We start from the raw sequence: 14,318 nt of genomic DNA, 5'->3' as shown, positions 1-14,318 counted from the left end.
AAGATAGCTGCAATCTCAAGTTGTAAGCCCTCAAATGTTTAAGTCATTGCCGCTTAACTGCGCCGAGAATGAAAAGTGGTATTTGGTATATGTCAAAATGGCTTTTGGCATATGGTAGGCTTTTACAGTGTGTTGATATTTAACTGGCACCCAAGTAAGGTAATGCCATTGACAGCCCTGCCCGTCCAAATTTCTCATTTGTTTTCAATGGCAGAAAAACGTTGTAATGGTAAGTGTATGGTCAAAAATCACAACCACACGTTTGTCTGCCATTTAATTGAATGGGAAATTTGTACGTGCATGGCCGTCAATGGCATGCACCCCCCCCCCCCCCCCAAAAGCCATATAGCATACAAAATGCCATACGTCAAAAGCTTTTTTGCCATTCACAAAGAAAAAAAAAAGTCATATGCCAAAACCATTTTGCCATATGCCCAAAAAGCCATATACCAAAAAAAAAAAAAAAAAAAAGCCACATGCCAAAAGCTATTTTGCCATGTACAAAAAAAGCCATTCGTCAAAAAAATGCCATATGCCAAAAGCCATTTGACCTTATGCCAAAAAAGCAGTATACCAAAAAAATGACATATTCCAAAAGCTATTTTACCATATACAAACAAACTGTTTTTCAAAAAATGCCATATGCCAAAAGCTATTTTACCATATACCAAAAAAAGCCATTTGTCAAAAAAATGCCATATGCCAAAAGCCATTTTGCCATATACCAAATAAAAGCCATACCAAAAAAATGCCATCTGCCAAAAGCCATTTTTCCATATACCAAAAACAACGCTATATGCCAAAAGCCATTTTGCCATATTAAAAAAAACTACGATGTGCAAAGACATTTTGCCATCTGCAAAAAGAAGCCATTTGTCAAAAAATCCCATATGCCAAAAGCTATTTTACCATTTACAAAAAAAAGCCATTTGTCAAAAAATGCTATATGCCAAAAGCTGTTTTGCCTTATGCCAATAAGCCATATACCAAAAAAAATGCCATAAGCCAAAAGCCATTTTGCCATATGCCAAATAAAAGCCATACCAAAAAAATGCCATCTGCCAAAAGCCATTTTTCCATATACCAAAAACAACGCTATATGCCAAAAGCCATTTTACCATATTAAAAAAAAAAATACGATGTGCAAAGACATTTTGCCATCTGCAAAAAAAAGCCATTTGTCAAAAAAATGCCATATGCCAAAGCTATTTTACCATATACAAAATCAGCCATTTGTCGAAAAAATGGCATATGCCAAAAGCTATTTTACCATGTACAAAAAAGCCATTTTTCCATATACAAAAAACAACGCCATATGCCAAAAGTCATTTTGCCATATTAAAAAAAGAAACCACCATTTGCAAAAAAGCCATTTTGACATCTGCAAAAAAATACCATATGACAAAAAAATGCCACATGCCAAAAGCCATATGCAAAAAAATGCCATATGCCAAAAGCCATTTTACCATATGTCAAATATCACTTTTCGTTCTCGCTGAACTCCAGTTTGACGTCCAATCTATTTTGGCTGGTACACGAAATGGATTGGACGTCGAGCGCAGTCAATGGCAGCTAATGAGTTAAATCAGTTCCCTGAAAAAAAACCCCCACGTAATTCAAAGTTTTAAATTTGAATACCTTGACATCCCTGTGGATGACGTTGTTGTCATGGCAGTAACGCAGCGCCTCCAGGATCTGTCTCATGTAGTGACTAAAAAAAGGAACAAAAGTGTGTGTTAAAATCCAATTAAAATGGTCACTGGAGCTGAGAGCAGACGTCCAATATACCTTACCTGGCCACCGCTTCGCTGTAGACAAAACCGGCATCTGCCCTCTTGACGATCTCAAAGCACAGGTCTGCTCCATCCATGCTGACATCCATGCGGAGATGTAGACAGTTTTCATTAAGAAAAAAAAAAAAAAAAAAAAAGCTAACTAACACAAGGTTTTAATCGTGTTATTAAATTCAGTATTCAATATTAAATTAGCTCGTCTTTCAGCACTATGTGTTTGCTATGAGCTCAAGAAGTCATGCGAGAGTGTCTGTAGAGTGCCACTAGAGGGCGACAAATCTTTACAGATAAAGGCAGGCATTCAGACGAATTTGAAATGACTAAAATATGAATAACTATTTTCGTCCAAAAGACAAAGCCAAAAACAACACAGCTTACAATTCAAAGACCATGTAGAGCATCCCATCGGAACTGTAAGTCTCAAGCAGCTCCACGATGTGCGGGTGTTTCAGCATGTGGCAAATGCTGGCCTCCCTCTTCAGGTCTAAGTGGTGAAAGGAGGGGAAAAAAGTACATTCGTTAAACAAGCTTTTCACATCATATCAATGAAAGATCACTGGCAAGGTATCAATTATACAGTGCTGGCCAAAAGTATTGGCGCTCTTGCAATTCTGTCAGATAATGCTCAATTTCTCCCAGAAAATGATTGCAATTACAAATGCTTTGGTAGTACCGTATTGGCCCGAATATAAGACGGTGTTTTTTGCATTGATATAAGACTGAAAAAGTGGGAGCTGTCTTATATTCGGGGTCTAGACATTATACCCATTCACGACGCTAGATGGCGCCAGATATCATTGAAGCGAATGCTGAACTTGAGGAGCAATGTTCTGTCATGACAGCTCAGTTACTCTCAAGTTTAACCAGTTTGCATTATTTTATTGCAATGTTTTTCATTATTCAGATTTGTTTCAAGACTACAGTTACAGATAGACCTCACTTTGATGGCTAATGCAGTTATTGCAGTCTATCACAATATCAATCAATCAATCAATCAATCAATCAATCAATCAATCAATCAATCAAATTTATTTATTGAATGAGGCAAAATAACATGCTTTTTCTCTCAAATATATTGTTATAATCATTTGTTTCAGATAGACTGTAATTATTTTCTGTATAAAAATTAGGGCTGTCAAACGATTAAAATTTTTAAACGAGTTAATTACATCTTAAAAATTAATTCATCGTAATTAATTACAATTCAAACCATCCATAAAATATGCCATATTTTTCTGTAAATTATTGTTGGAATGGAAAGATAACACACAAGATGGATATATACTTTCAACAAATTTGTAAAATTTTCAATCAAAAAATAAACTAGTAGCTCGCCATTGTTGATGTCAATAATTACACCATGCCCACTCATGGTACTAACCCATAAAATCAATTCAAATCAAAAACCCAAGCACCAGCAGAGGGTGCCAAACACCAAAAAACAAGTAACAAGCGGACATTACACTATACTGTCATTTTAATCTGTTTGAGCGGGGCATGTGCGTTAATTGCGTCAAATATTTTAACGTGATTAATCAAAAAAATTAATTATTGGCCGTTAACGCGACAATTTTGACATTTTTGTTATAATAAACAAATACAGTACTTATGTACAGTATGTTGAATGTATATAACCGTCTTGTGTCTCATCTTTCCATTCCAACAATAATTTACAGAAAAATATGGAATATTTTATAGATGGTTTGAATTGCGATTCATTACGATTAATTCATTTTTAAACTGTGATTAACTCGATTAAAAATTTGAATCGTTTGACAGCCCTAATTAAAACTGTTCAAGCAATGAAACAAATTCCCAATAAATGAATGACACTAACAAGTTGTAACTTTCTCCCTGTTTGATTTCATACATTAAAGCACACTAATGATGAGGGTATAAAAGGTTGCAGTCAGGGAAATAAATGCGCACAGGAAAAGCAAGCAGAGCCTGTGAACAAATCAATATTCTGACAATGGGCATCAGGCACAAATGGAAAGCTGTAAAATGAGATAAATGATCGCGAGGTGCGCTTCGGTAAATAATGAGGGCCGATGGATTGCCGCGTCTCTTTGACGAGAAAATGCTGCCGATTGATTAGTTGTAGTTAAAACACGTTTTTCACGGTAGCCATTTCGGCAATTCATGAAGTGGGACGTAGCAGACGGTAAGTAGCCGTCATATTCTGGAACCTTGCGGCAGGAGGTGGCATTTATCGTTACGTATTTGCACAATTTGCCCTACCGAAAAATAAAAAAATAAAAACGTTATTTTCAGACTATAAACCGTTACTTTTTTCCTTGATTTTGAATCCTGCGGCTCATTTGCTGATTTATTTGGGCTAATAGGCAACACATGCCTCCTAGCATGCATTGCAGCACTATAGATATAAATAACAGGCAAAATTCATGTTCTGTGCTAATTATTTATTCAGTTACTGTTCCAGTTGTTTCATTAATTGCTTGTTATGGTATTTAGGAACACTTTTTTTGACAGTGGCGTCATAAGACTGTCATAAGACCGTCATAATTATGACATGACACTATCATGGGCATTACTGAATGCTTATGACAGATGTCATTAAGTGCCATCCAGCAAATTATGTTACTAACTCCATTTATGTCCAGCTCGGTTCTTTTACACCCATCAAAAGTGAGATAATTTGCCAAATAACACTAAATGAAACCTGTTATAAGCATTCATTAATGCTCATGACAGTGCCATGTCATAATTACGATTGTCTAATGACAGTCTTATGGCGCCACTGTAGAATAAAGTGTTATCCAATACCATAACTAGCAATTAATGGAACAACTGGAACAGTAACTGAAGAAACAATTAGCACAGAACATACATTTTCATAGATATAAACAGTAGATATTAGTGCTGCAACGATTAATCGATTAACTCAAGTATTCGATTAGAAAACAATATTCAAATTAAATTTTGTTGCTTCGAGCATTCGTTTAATTAAAGTGGCGTTGTAATTGTTTATTTTGAAAGTATTTGCATTTAATTTTATCGATTAGGGCAGATACACTGCCCTCTGGTCTGCCTCTTTTCACATGGCTGAATCCAACTGCTCCCTGTTAAGACCAATGTAAGCTAAGTTTTTGTTTGAGCGCATGTCTTTTAATTAGGGCTGTCAAAATTATTGCGTTAACGGGCGTTAATTAATTTTTTAAATTAATCACGCTAAAATATTTGACGCAGTTAACACACTCCCCCCGCTCAGACAGATTTAAATGACAGTACCGTGAACTGCTTGTTAATTGTGTTTTATGGAGTTTTGTCGCCCTCTGCTGGCGCTTGGGTGCGACTGATTTTATAGGCTTCAGCACCCATGAGCATTGTGTAAGTAATTATTGACATCAACAATGGCGGGCTACTAGTTTATTTTTTGATTGAAAATTTTACAAATTTTATTAAAACGAAAACATTAAGAGGGGTTTTAATATAAAATTTCTATAACTTGTACTAACATTTATCTTTTAAGAACTACAAGTCTTTCTATCCATGGATCGCTTTAACAGAATGTTAATAATGTTAATGCCATCTTGTTGATTTATTGTTATAATAAACAAATAGTCCTTCTGTACTGTATTTTGAATGTATATATCCATCTTGTGTCTTATCTTTCCATTCCAACAATAATTTACAGAAAAATATGGCATATTTTATAGATGGTTTGAATTGCGATTAATTGCGAGTAATTACGATTAATTAATTTTTAAGCTGTAATTAACTCGATTAAAAATTTTAATCGTGTGACAGCCCTACTTTTAATGCATTCATAACTTAGTTTATAGGTATATTAAGCCGTTTTTTGGGGGGAATATGTGTCTGAACCATTTGTTAAGAACATTGTTAAAAAAAAAAAAAACAGCATTTTATAGCATTTAAGCTAGCGGATTTTTTCTATGTCAGTTAGCCAATTGTTCTTTTGTTGTATATACAGTGGGGAGAACAAGTATTTGATACACTGCCAATGGGTTGGCAGTGTATCAAATACTTGTTCTCCCCACTGTAGATCCTCATTTAAAAGACAAAAAAAACAAAAAAAATCATACTGTTTGAGGCTCAGCTCAGGTATTTTAACTTTTCATGTTCCTTATCTGATTACTTGATTATTCGATCTAACTAGTCCATCGATTAATCGACTACTAAAATATTCGATAGCTGCAGCCCTAGTAGATATATACAGTATATTTGAATTTTGATTGCTATTTACATCTGTTGTGCTGCAATGCATGCTAGGAGGCATGTTGGACAACAACAGTGTTGACAACAGGTGGCAGAAGAGGTTGACCGTCTCCCCCAAGGGAGCAGTGATGGCCAAATGAAGCTTTGCAGCCATTTGGTTCAAAGCTTCATGGTGGTTCATTTGGTCTTCTGACCGTCGTATGATCCCGCAGTTTAATGAAGTGTTACTGGTTAATATCTTTTAGTGTAAATATCCCATAATAAAGTGAGGACAGCTGCGGCTTATAGTCCAATGCGGCTTTTCGATGAACAAATGCCGTTTTCGTGTCACATTTGGTGGGTGGCGGCTTAGAATCAGGTGCACCTTATAGTGCGGAAATTACGGTAAGTGCTAGCACAGACATATTACCAGGATTTGACTAAACACTAATATAAAACACTAAAAATGCACTCATTGTATTCACACAGGCGAGAGCAAACCTCAAAAGTGGGGCAGTCCAACTCAAACCTATCATTTACCACTAGGTGGTGCAAAATTACAATTAACATAGCTCATCACCCAAACAGCGAACTTAACAGTTATCCCATTAAACAGGTAGTCCCCGACTGATTTTGACTTTACAACGCTGGATTCCCATCCACTATTTTGTCTCCAGTCGTTTTTTGTTTTTGTTTTTTAAATAATGTTGACTTTTGTTTTGTGATAAATGATTTTATTTTGGCACAGGCAGCAATATAGCAGGTAGTACATCCACACGCGAGTAAGACCGCACATACACTAAGAACGTATTTGCACACGTGAAGATGGTCGCACGCGCACACACAAAGAATTCCGGCAGCCGAGTTAGAGGGGAGCGAAAGCCTGCGCGCATATTTGTTGCTTGTGAAGCATCCGCAGCAGCAACAACTGTATATAACACCTTTTGTACTGTTCATTGTGCGTTTTCAGTTGTGCTTGAATACTTGGAGCGAGTTTATGTGATTGCTTTTGATGATGTGCGGACGCTAACTGATGCATGCTAATCGTTTCTGTGGATTGTTATTGCTGTATCAGCAGCGAGTTATGAACGCAAAATTAAATTGCTGTTATTGAAGATGAAACTGATTTAATTTCATTTTTGTTTTAGTTTCATTCTGCAAGTGTGGATGTCATGAACAGCTGAATAAAGTCAGGAAACTACACGGGCGTCTGACTTCGTCATTTCGGAGCTTAGCTCGCCATCTAGCTAGGACTTAGCTCAAACGACTTGGCGAGGACGGTGTAATGATGTATAATACATGTTTTTTGATAGTTATTTTGAGGTTTAAGGGGTATAGATAAGGGTTAATTCCGACTTACACAGAAATTCGGGTTACGTCGCCAGCGTAGGAACTAGTGCTGCAACGATTAATCGATTAGCTAGTATTCGATATAGAATAGAAGTATTCGATTAGAAAAAAAGATTCGAATTAAATTTTGCTGCTTCGAGTATTCCTTTAATTAACGTGGCGTTTTTATGGTTTATTTTGAAAGTGTTTGCGTTTAGTTTTATTAATTTGTGTGGATACACTGCCCTCTAGCCTGCCTCATTTCACATTGCTGAATCCAGCTGCTCCATGTTAAGACCAACATAAGCTAAGCTAAGTTTTTGTTTGAGCCAATGTTTTTTTTATTGCATTAGTAATTCAGTTTATAAGTAGGGGTGTCAAACAATTAAAATTTTTAATCGAGTTAATTACAGCTTAAAAATTAATTAATCGTAATTATCGCAATTAATCGCAATTCAAACCATCTATAAAATATGCCATATTTTCCCGTAAATTAATGTTGGAATGGAAAGATAAGACACAAGATGGATATACACATTCAACATACGGTACATAAGTACTGTATTTGTTTATTATAACAATAAATCAACAAGATGGCATTACCGTTATTAACATTCTGTTAAAGTGATCCATGGATAGAAAGACTTGTAGTTCTTAAAAGATAAATGTTAGTCCAAGTTATAGAAATTTTATATTAAAACCCCTCTTAATGTTTTCGTTTTAATAAAATTTGTAAAATTTTCACTCAACAAATAAACTAGGAGCCAGCCATTGTTGATGTCAATAACTACTTACACAATGCTCATGGGTGCTGAAGCCTATAAAATCAGTCACACACAAGCGCCAGCAGAGGGTGACAAAACTCCGAAAAAGTACGCATTTCACTGTGCTGTCATTTTAATCTGAGCGGGGCATTTATGTGTTAATTGCGTCAAATATTTTTAACGTGATTAATTTAAAAAATTAATTACCGCCCGTTAACGCGATAATTTTGACAGCCCTATTTATAAGTATATTTTGCCGCTTTTGTGGGAACATCTGTCTGAACCATTTGTTAAGAGCATTGTAAAAAAAAAAAAAGTTAGCATTTTGTAGCAGTTAAACTAGTGGACTTTTGCTATGTAATTTAGCCAATTGTTCTTTTGTTGTACTCTCCATTTATTTATTTATACCATTTGAGGCTCAGCTCAGGAATTTGAATTGTTCATGTTCCTTATCCGATGACTCGATTATTCGAATCACTAGTTCATCGATTAATCGACTACTTAAATAATCGATAGCTGCAGCCCAAGTAGGAACAGAACTCGTTCGTAACCCGGGGACTACCTGTATTGGCTAATATCGACCGCTGGCTAATCTTGAAATTCAGCATATCCATATACTGTTACACCACTTGTACAAATTTGCGGTTGTCTTTTCTTGACACTGACCTGCAGTTGAGGAAATATGATCATACTTGACCCTGTTTCCTGCCCTTTCCATCATCCCAAATAAAACTACTGACAGCCTGCGTATGATTGTGCATCTCTTGTAGACGGCAAGAAAAAGAAGCCACAATATGAGCTAGGGGTGTGACAAAATATCGAAATGGTGATATATCGTGATACTTTGTATCCTAAAAGGTTATCGATATGCTCCTGTCAAGAGTCAAGATATCGTTTTAAAAAGGTGTCAATTGAAAAAAAGGCTGCCATTGACGGTGTTAGACGCCCAATCCATTTAGACTGGGAACGTTTGTTCATTCAAAACCAGAGCATTCACAGTAGTGCTGCAACGATTATTCGATTAACTCGAGTATTCGATTAGAAAAAAATATTCAAATTAAATTTTATAGCTTCGAGTATTTTAAAGTGGCGTCGTAATGGTTTGTTTTGAAAGTGTTTGCATTTAGTTTTATTGATTAGGGTGGATACACCGCACTCTGGTCTGCCTCATTTCACATGGCTGAATCCAACTGCTCCCTGTTAAGACCAACGTAAGCTAAGTTTTTGTTGGAGCTAATGTTTTTTAATGCATTCATAATTTAGTTTATTGGAATATTTAGCTGTTTTTTGTGGGAATATGTGTCTGAACCATTTGTTAAGAGCATTGTAAAAAAAAAAACGCATTTTATAGCATTTAAGCTTGCGGACTTTTGCTATGTAAGTTAGCAAATTGTTCTTTTGTTGTATCTAGTTTTTTTTTGTTTTTTTTTAAATACCGCTTGAGGCTTAGCTCAGGTATTTTCATTTTTCATGTTCTTACCCGATTACTCGATTATTTGAACTAACTATCGTCTACTAAAATAATCGATAACTGCTGCCCTAATTCACAGTCATTCCATCCGATTTTCGGGGCATTTACAGGTCACTTGTTTTTTTTTTTTTTTCCATTTCCTGTTGAGTTTGAGTCACTGCCTATTCATTTGGGTGATTCCCAGGACATTTCCTGTTCTGTAACGCAAAATTAACAGCAAGTGACCCATAAAATACCCCAAAATCAACAGGAAGTAACTGAAAATCAACAGGTGGATGACCTTAAATGGCCCAAAATTACTCATTGCCTGGCATTGGCTGCCACTCACAGCCATAGACGTTCAATCCGTTTGAAGTGGGAGGGATGGCAGCGAATGAACGAATGTTCATTTGCTGCCACCCTCCCAGTTCAAATGGATTGGACGTCTACTAGTGATAAACTCATTCCAATTCACAGCAGAAGCTAGTTTTTTTGTTTATTAGTTTTTGGACAATATCCTAGAATGATTTCCCAACCAATGTATCTAAAATCGTTATATCGCTATATCGTCAAATCATCGTTATCGTGAGCTTTGTATCGCAAATCGTACTGTATCGTGAGGTACCAAAAGGTTCCCGCTCCTAATATGAGCAGACACACAAAGCAGCATCTTCCGTGATAGTGGAGAAAGAGGGAAGGCGACGAGGACACCAAGTGAGGTGGGATAAAAAAAAAAATCAAAGAGCTGGAAGGGAGGGAGTGGGAAATTGGGAAGCGGAGAAGGAGAGAAAGTGAGCGGGCAGCGGCACATGATGGATTTTGCTCATTCGCTGGGTAGCTTTGCTCTCTCATCCCCTCAGAGAGCTGACCTATTCGTCAGACGGACCTCTGGACACGCTAGAGAGACACTAACTGGTGTGTGCGTGTGTTGGTCAATCCACTGCCGAGGCACGGACAATTTGACCCACTTCCCTCACTCTAAGGTCTGACAGTGTGCATGCAATGCTAAGGGAGTAAGTCGCAGTATAACATGATCAGGATACTTGATCAATGACGACGATAGTGTAATACAAACTCAGGATTTTCACAGTCATTTGTTTGCAGTGACTAAACGCTGTTGGGTCATGATTAGGGCTGCAGCTATCGAATATTTTAGTAATCGACTGAAAATTCTATCGATTAATCGTGTAATCGGATAAAACAAATATATTTTTAGGTGAAGAGCAATTGTAAATATACATGAGAAAACAAGACATTTCATCTAATCTTGAACCATTTTCAGTCAATCAATGTCTTTATTTTCGATGTATATTGTTGAAAACAGCCAACAATTGCATCTCAGATTTAACTAGAATAAAAAAAACAAAGACTAATTCACTGCTTTCACTCAAAAAACTTTTAGATTTAAAAAAAATATATATATATATTAAAAAAAAAAATATATATATATATATATATATATATATATGACTCTGACTCGGGTGCAAAAATATGTCATCGGGACATCCCTATTAAATAATAATTTGTCTGTGAAGGACAACTCGAACAGGGATAAAGCTCTATGCAGACATTTTGTTAGTTTTATTGATTGAAGAAAAAAAATATCTTACCCTCTGTGCTGAGTCCTGGACTGGAGGTGAACTGAGCGACATCCACAATTTTGACGGCAAACTGCTGCCCCGTCTCTCTGTTGATGCATCTCCTCACAACGCTGAACGGACCCCTGAAGAATACATTGAGAAAACACTTTGACTGCAATGTAAAGACGAGCCTCTTTTACGCAGGAATAGTGCAAAATGATAACATGGTATCCAATGCAAATGGCGTACATCTGTTATATCCCAGTAGCCAGAAAAGCGCGCTATTGCTGCAACTATGAGCAACGTAGCAGCCCTGTAATTAGATTTAGATTTTAGATTTTAGTGAACCCCCGGAAAGCTGCTGGACCTGACGGAGTGGCTGGGAGAGTGCTGAGGGACTGTGCTGACCAGCTGGCTGGGGTCTTCACCAATATCTTCAACCAGTCCCTCTCCCAGTGCTCCATCCCGCCCTGCTTGAAGTCCTCCACCATCATCCCTGTGCCGAAAAAGAACTCCATCAACTGCCTCAACGACTACCGGCCAGTCGCACTCACTCCCATCATTATGAAGTGCTTTGAGAAACTGGTCCGGGGTCACATCACTGCATGCCTGCCACCCACACTGGACCCCCACCAGTTTGCCTACAGAGCCAACCGGTCCACGGAGGACGCCATCGCGACAGCTCTGCACACCACACTGACTCATGTGGAACAGCGGGGGAGCTACGCCAGGCTGCTCTTCCTGGACTTCAGCTCGGCCTTTAACACCATCATCCCGAGCAGACTGGTGAGCAAACTGGGGGACCTGGGTCTCTCCCACAACATCTGCAGCTGGATTATGGACTTCCTGACAGACCGCTCCCAGAGGGTGAGAGTAGGACACCACCTGTCCTCTGTTCTGAGGACCAGCACCGGTTCTCCTCAGGGCTGCGTGCTCAGCCCCCTACTCTACACCCTCTACACCCACGACTGCACCCCCACCCAGCCGAACAATTCCATCATTAAGTTCGCGGACGACACCACGGTGGTGGGGCTCATCTCAGGAGGAGATGAGTCCGCTTACAGGGTGGAGGTGGAGCGTCTGTCGGGCTGGTGCACCATCAACAACCTGACTCTGAACACCTCCAAGTCGAAGGAGGTCATCGTCGACTTCAGGAGGTGTAAACCGGACATCCAGCCAATCACCATCAATGGGGACCGGGTAGAAATGGTGCCAGACTTCAGGTTCCTGGGCACCTACATCAGTGAGGACCTGACCTGGACTGTCAACACCACAGCGATCCTGAAGAAGGCCCAACAGAGACTCTACTTCCTGAGGGTTCTCAGGAAGAACAACATTAAAACTGAGCTCTTGTTGGTCTTCTACCGCTGCTCAGTGGAGTCGGTGCTGAGCTACAGCATCTCGCTGTGGTTCTCCAGCTGCACCGCAGCAGAGCGGAACCAGCTCCAGAGGGTCATCAACACCGCCCAGAGACTGATTGGCTGCCCTCTTCCATCCCTGGAGTCAGTCTATAAGACCCGCTGCCTCAGGAGGGCTCACAGCATCACCAGAGACTCCTCACACCCTGGCCACCACCTGTTCCAACTATTACCCTCTGGGAGGCGTTTCAGGGCAATAAAGGCCAGAACTAATCGACTAAAAAACAGCTTTTATCCGAGAGCCGTCGCTGCTCTGAACGCCTCACACTGAATGTGGTTTTGGATCAATGTGCACATGTACAGTGAAATGCATATACATTTTTTTTTCATAATCATCCTTGCCCGTGTATATATCCCCCACCTCATAGAGTGTATAGTCTTTTAAGTACTGTTATTTTATTTTATTTATTTCCTTGTTTTTGGTCCATGAGAGCTGCTATTTTTTAATTTCGTTGTTTCTGTGTTGGAACAATGACAATAAATTATTCTGATTCTGATTTAGTAAACGTCTGGTGTGACCTATAAAATACTTGCGGGACACCAACAATTGCTTTTAACACAACAGGGTGGGAGACGTGAGAGCCAGGTGCAGCCTTCTGCTTCATGTACTATCCTATACCATACTATATTAAGACTATAGTATAGTACATATAAGTATATATAAGTATACTATACTATACTATAATATACTATAACTATGACTAATACTTATACCAATAAAATGATCCCTCACTACTTCGTGCACTCAGTCCATCGTGGATTTTTTTCAATTAAAAAAAAAAAAAAAAAAAAAAAAAATTTTTTTGTTTTATCGTGTTTATATCTCATTTATATCATAATATATTTGCAGTGCTTAAAATCTATGAAAAGTATCTGAACCTTTTGGAATTTCACACATTTCTGCATAAAATCACCATCAAATGTAATCTGATCTTTGTCAAAATCACACAGATGAAAATACAGTGTCTGCTTTAACTAAAACCACACAAACATTTATAGGTTTTCATATTTTAAAAAGGATAGCATGCAAACAATGACAGAAGGGGAAAAAATAAGTAAGTGAACCCTCTGCCTAAAGAGACTTAAAGAGCAATTGAATTTTTACCAAACATTTTAAGTCAGGTGTTTGCCCTAAAGCTGCCCTGCCCACTATAAAACACACACCGGGTAAGAATTGTCTTAATGGGAAGCATTTTCTGATGTGCATCATGGTTCGGTCAAGAGAGCAGTCTGCGATCTATTTCCCCCCCTTCTGTCATTGTTTGCATGCTATCCTCATTAAAATATGAAAACCTATTACTGTTCGGGCGGTTTTAGTTAAAGCAGACACTGTTTTTTCGTCTGTGTGATTTTGACAAAAGATTAGATCACATTTGACAGTGATTTTATGCAGAAATGTCAAATTCCAAAAGGTTCAGATACTTTTTCATACCACTGTATAAGGCGCAGGATTCAAAATGAGGGAAAAAGAGGCAGCCTATAGTCTGAAAATTACGGTAATACTAATATTTATATTTATAGTATATAACTACTGGTGCACGACAATTATTGGTCCGATAATTATAGGTCCGATAATAGGATTTATGACGTCATCCCGATCAATCAGTTGACCATTTTCGGGGCATTGCTCCCACCTGCTGGTCAGAATAGTTCACTGCATTTATTTTTTGTTACAGTAGTTTGGTTCAATCACTTACACATTGTGGTGTCTAGCGGTAGCATTGACAGTCGTGAATGCTTTCTGTTACGTTTCCGCCTCGGAAATATATGTAAGTATTTTATGTTTACTATAACATATGGATGTG

General features: G+C 38.1%; 1 protein-coding gene across 21 annotated transcripts in view; it reads right to left on the bottom strand.

Moving 5' to 3' along the window:
* Positions 1 to 14,318, bottom strand: part of caska (calcium/calmodulin-dependent serine protein kinase a) — a 184,446-nt gene that overhangs the window by 80,512 nt on the left and 89,616 nt on the right. For all 21 annotated transcript variants that reach the window (XM_057852416.1, XM_057852415.1, XM_057852425.1 and 18 more), the window contains exons 2-5: positions 11,126 to 11,238; positions 2,172 to 2,277; positions 1,794 to 1,871; positions 1,639 to 1,711 (exon numbers count right to left, since the gene is read on the bottom strand). In XM_057852416.1, the coding sequence (XP_057708399.1) occupies positions 1,639 to 1,711; positions 1,794 to 1,871; positions 2,172 to 2,277; positions 11,126 to 11,238 (370 nt within the window). The remainder of the gene's footprint in view (positions 1 to 1,638; positions 1,712 to 1,793; positions 1,872 to 2,171; positions 2,278 to 11,125; positions 11,239 to 14,318) is intronic.

The sequence above is a fragment of the Corythoichthys intestinalis genome, chromosome 12, assembly GCF_030265065.1.
Source record: "Corythoichthys intestinalis isolate RoL2023-P3 chromosome 12, ASM3026506v1, whole genome shotgun sequence".
In the NCBI taxonomy this organism is placed as follows: Eukaryota; Metazoa; Chordata; class Actinopteri; order Syngnathiformes; family Syngnathidae; genus Corythoichthys; species Corythoichthys intestinalis.
The sequence above is the reverse complement of the archived record's forward strand: the minus strand, read 5'-3'. Positions and strand labels throughout refer to the sequence as shown.